Source organism: Bufo bufo, chromosome 1 (assembly GCF_905171765.1).
Source record: "Bufo bufo chromosome 1, aBufBuf1.1, whole genome shotgun sequence".
Classification (NCBI taxonomy): domain Eukaryota; kingdom Metazoa; phylum Chordata; class Amphibia; order Anura; family Bufonidae; genus Bufo; species Bufo bufo.
The window spans coordinates 19,867,804-19,873,215 of record NC_053389.1 but is presented as its reverse complement, the minus strand read 5'-3'; the positions used below and the strand labels follow the sequence as shown (position 1 = coordinate 19,873,215).

The 5,412-nt window shown below is 41.3% G+C and overlaps 1 protein-coding gene across 1 annotated transcript; it reads left to right on the top strand.

Moving 5' to 3' along the window:
- Positions 1-3,458: 3,458 nt before the first annotated feature.
- On the top strand, positions 3,459-4,406 carry LOC120996481 (free fatty acid receptor 2-like). Its single transcript, XM_040426783.1, has one exon. It carries the CDS (start codon positions 3,459-3,461, stop codon positions 4,404-4,406), a length of 948 nt encoding a protein of 315 aa, XP_040282717.1.
- The last annotated feature ends 1,006 nt before the right edge of the window (positions 4,407-5,412 follow it).

The following is a 5,412-nucleotide window of genomic DNA, read 5'->3' as shown; positions in this document are numbered from 1 at the left end:
ATGTGTTTCAGTGCATCAATATTTGGATGTCTTTCATCTACAGTATAGTCCTCCTTAGGTCACAAGCATCTTCATACTGTTCAGCTCAGGACTTTGACTTGACCATTACAAAACACAAATCTTCTATTTCATCCATAATTTATTTACTTGAGTGCTTTGGGTCATTGACTTGTTTTCAAAGACCTTAGAAATAATTTTCCCTTCAATTATCGCAAGTTACCCAAAGTGTGAGACAGCAATCCAGCCACAAACCATGATGCCTCTCCACCAGTATCATACAATGATGCCCCTCCACCAGTACAAAACTATGATGCCCCTAAACCAATACCAAACCATGATGCCCCTCCACCAGTACAAAACCATGATGCCCCTCCACCAGTGCCAAACCATGATGGACCCTTCACCAGTACCATACCATGATGACTCTCCACCAGCTCAAAACCATGATGCCCCCACAAGCCTCACACAATGATGCCCCTCACAAGCTTAAAGCCATGATGCCCCCCCACCAGCTCCAAACCATAATGCTGCTCCACCAGTTCTCAACCATGGTACCCTCCACTAGCTCTAAACCATGATGCCCCTCCATCAGTAGCAAACCATGATGCCTCTCCACCAGCTCCAAACTATGATGATTCCTCCACCAGTACCAAACCATGATGATCCCTCCACCATTACCAAACCATGGATGCTCCTCCACCAGTACCAAACCAGGATGCCTCATCACCATTCTTCACATTTGGGATGAGGTTTTGGCGTGCAGTTGCGTTCCATGTACACATGGGCCAATGGCTTAGAGATGGTTGGGCACAATTCTTTCTTGGAAGTTAAAGAGCACAATACATAAGCTTTTCTAGTTAATCCAAGGCCATTTTCTATCCTAATTTATTAGTATTATGAATGTTCTTGAAAACTAATCTGCATGTGAAATTTTTATCTAAAGAGCATGCTATCAAAAGTATTGGAGAGATCTCAGGAATAGCATGGACATTGCTAACGTGGGGTTCTTTGAGCCCACCAGAGGAGATGATCCATCCAGACATTCATCCATACACGTTCACATAATCTTTGTTGATATAATTGCCTACACAGGGCATATCATCAGTTAGGTCTAATAGAGTATTTGTGAATCAGCCCATAAAAAATACACCCTAGTGACGAGTGATTGCTCCAAGGTGGGACTCATCCACCGTTTCTTCTGCAGTCTATAGAAGTGGAGGTACTCTCTGTCCATCAGTCCATAATAGCAATAATGAAGCCAACGTGTGATACAAAGTCTTGAACTTACTTCAACTTGTCACCCTATTCTTTGATGGCTCTTGAACCCCCTCTGGTTTGTTAGAGAAGAACAATATCAGCAATTATTATTATTGGTGATCATCATTTTCTAACCCATGTGTGAACATCTCCTCCAAGAAATTTCAACTGTCAACTATTAGTGTTTTTTTAGCACAAATATCGGCACTTCGAGAATTCGCGAAGATGTAGAATATAGTGCTATATATTTGGAATCGCAAATATTCTAGATTTTTTTCATCAGTAACCTCCCTTCTTGCTTGTGGGCCAATGAGAAGGCTGCAATGTCTTTGTCAGAACTTAGCAATATCCTTAGCAACCAATAGGAAAATTGCCGACCCCTTACTATATTAGAACCTCCCAACAGCCATTTTTTGCAGTATTTTTGCAGTTCTGAGAGAGAGAGCAGTGACATTGCTGTGCTCTGTGCTTTCATCTGGATCCTATTCCTTATCCAATTAAATTAGTTAGGTAGTTAGTTAGTTAGCTAATATATATATAATGCAGATAGTTAGTGGGAGATAGTCAGTGAAGGTTAGATAGTGATATAGTGTAGCTGATAGGTTCCAGTGCAGGGTGTTAGGTAGTTTGATAGGGATTACTGTTTCTCTGCTGTCCATACATACATGCTACAGACATAGTGCTGTGATGTCACAACAATACATAGTGCACCAATCAGTAATATCTGCTCAGACCAAAATGTGAAGTTGCATGTATTGCACAAAAAATATGCGCATCATTAGTGCCGATTTGCGCAATCACGAAAATAATGACTGGAGATCACGAATTCTAGAATTCTAGAATTTATTGCAAATATTATGCAAAAAATTCGCGAAATATTGCGAAAACGAATATTGCCTATGCCGCTTATCCTATCAACTATCTGTCAGTGGAATATCTCGTGATGAGCACAAGAATTGAAAACCTTCCCATGTGGGACATGTGGTGACCCAAACTCAAGGTGGTCTCAACCATCAGTGTGCATAACTGCTCTTACTCAGTGTCTTCTCTTCTTTAGATATTTTTTTGGGGGGGGGCAGAGGGTTTAAAAAATAGATGGCCATAATGGTTTAAAAATAAACAATCATTACTCACCTCATCACTGGCAATCCCTTCAGACTTTGCTTTGGTCCACCTGTTCTCCAATTCCTGGACCAGATGCAAAACACAGGAAATGCCTGGCAATGTCTTCTCAGCCAATCACTGATTACAGCGGGGACTTACCTTACCCAGTAATTGGCTAAGCAAACATTCCTAGCCATTTCCTGTGCATTGAACTCAGGAGCAGGAAGTGAAGGGCAGGAAGAACTGCCAAAGATGGGGAATCAGTGAGCAGAGTAATGTGGTCCGTTTTTTTTTTTACAAAAACAAAACAATACAATTCTCTGCTTAGACAACCTCTTTGAAAAGTCAAAATAAAAATAACTGACAGCAGAGAGCAGATTGGCAGAAAGACAAAAAAAGCAAAAGATCTTAAATGGATTTAGGGTGGTCTGTGAGGTTTAGGGGTCTAGGGCATAACTTTTTGTTTTCAAAATGCAGTGAATACTTTAAAATAAATAAAACAAATCCATTACCAATTAAGCACCAATCTCATGTTCTCTGAATTTGTCTCATGGTCTCTGCAATTTTCTAAAGGAGGCCCTTTCTATTGTCTGATGGCCATTGCCTGATGGTCCTTGCCACTGTCTGACAGTCCCTGCCATTGCCTGATGGTCCTTGCCACTGTCTGACAGTCCCTGTCATTGCCTGATGGTCCTTGCTATTGTCTGATAGTCCGCCCCATTGACACATGGTCCCTGCCACTGTGCGACGGTCCCTGCCCTTGTCTGTACACTTCCATGCAGTTGATCACATGCTACTGTATTTGCGAATCAGCTGCATAGCAGTATACAGAGATGGACAAGGACTATTGGATCGGCAGATCTAAATAGCTGGGGGTTTGTAGGGGTAAGCATTTTGTTTTTCAATTATTAAATTCCCTTTGAAAACCTTCTGTATACTGTGGACAAACCCTTTATCCCCCAAACTTGTTTTTCATATCATTTGATATTGGCTATTGGACTCATTTTCTTATTTTACATGGTGATATCACCTATAATTGATTATAATTCCTCATGTTTCTCTTTATGTCTCTTATTATAGGCCTCTCTCTGTCGGTCATGTCTTCTGTCATTTATACTCCACTCGTCCTCTCTGTCTATATCTTGGCCTTTGTAACAGGAGTGCCTTCCAACCTCTTAGCGTGTCACACCTTCTTGGTCAGGGTTCGTCAGAAGCCATCTCCATGTGGACTGTTCCTACTCAACCTCACCATCTCTGACTTGCTCTTTGTTTGCATCCTTCCTTTTAAGATGGTAGAAGCTGCTTATGGCATGACCTGGCCTATGCCACGTTTTCTTTGCCCCATTGTAGTATGGGTGTACTACTGCACCATATACGTCAGCACACTATTCCTAACAGCCGTCAGTATTGAGAGGTATCTTGGAGTTGCTTACCCACTGAAGTACAAAGTCAACAGGAAAACTGTGTATGCGGCCTGGATCTGTGTGTTTATCTGGGGGTTCAGTGCCCTACATGGCTGCATCAGTTTTATCGTTATCACCGTCTTGCCCAGTAATGACAGTCAACCAGACCAATGCTATCAAAGTTTTTCAGAGGAACAGGGGAAACTTGTATTGCCGTTTAGACTAGAAAACAGCCTTTTACTGTTCTGTATTCCATTCATAATAACCATCTTCTGCTATTTCAACTTTATTAAATTGCTCTTGTCCATGCCCAATATAGAAAGAAGGAAGAAGTCTCGAGCTATATGTTTAGCGCTGGCCACACTCTTCAATTTCATGCTATGCTTCGCTCCATATAATATTTCCCATATCGTAGGGTTCATTCAAAGCAAGAGTCCACGTTGGAGAGTTTATGCTCTACTCTTGACCACACTCAATGCGTGTATTGATCCCGTAATATTCTATTACTCCTCTACTGCTGTACAGAGGACATTTCTAAAATTTCTACAAGGTATGAAGAGAAAACTGTGTAAGCGAAATGGCAATAAAGCTCAGTTAAGTGAGACTGAGGCAACCTGCAACAATGATGGGACATCTATCTAGAAATGTCTATGACTTTATGTCATTCATGATGTTCCCAAGGGCTAAATAAATAAGAGTCAAAAAGTTCAATGGATCGATCCATATAAAATGTTGTTAAACTGTTTTGTGGTGTCTTTTGCATTGTTTCTTTTTGAGCTGTGAGCATTAGTATAGATGCCAAAGAGACAGGCCACCAATGCTAGTAGAACTGTGTAAGGTTGGCAACATTAAGCCATTTCTCCCCCAAGGATGAAGGCCAGATCATTGAAAGAGATGGTTCTTTCATTTCAAGTCTTTACTGAACTAGAGGGTTGAACAGACCATTAACTTTGCTAATGTATAGATCTCGAGAATGTACTGGTTCTCCTTTCATAAGAAGCTCTAAGGGAATGTTTCTTGGGAAAGGTATGCAAATTAGCTCTCCTCCAGAAGGAAGACAATGTACACCCAATAAAAGAATCTTGAAACATGATAAGGCATATCAGCCAAATCAAAGTGTCCTTGAAATGGGAGAGACACCCATCGGATTAGGTGCCTGTTTGTGCATATCTGTGTCACTTGTGTAGTCCGACCATAACAAATGTTCTTCAAATTGGTCTGAAAAGGTAGCTACGGCTGAAAATATCATGAAAACATCTCCATTACGGATGACTCAACATTACATATCCAACTCTTTGGTGCATAAATGTAGGGAGCGTAGAGTCGGAACACCTAGGTTCTGGAGCCTGAGGGTCTTCAAAATCTTCTCGATCAAACCCGGACGATAAATGGCACATGGTAGATGGAACCCAGGACCTGCAAGTTGTGATTCTGGCATCACCTTTACACATATATACTTAAACTGTACTGCTGTCACCATGGCTACTACTGCCATTACTGATACCTTTACATAGCTGCACATCTCCTGCCATGTTCATAAAGTTACACATTGTACTGCTGCTCCCAATAAAGGGAGCATTTTTGGGCTGCTTGTTCAGAACAAGCCACTGATTCTTTCAAGGCTATTATGTGCATGCATAAATGCCAT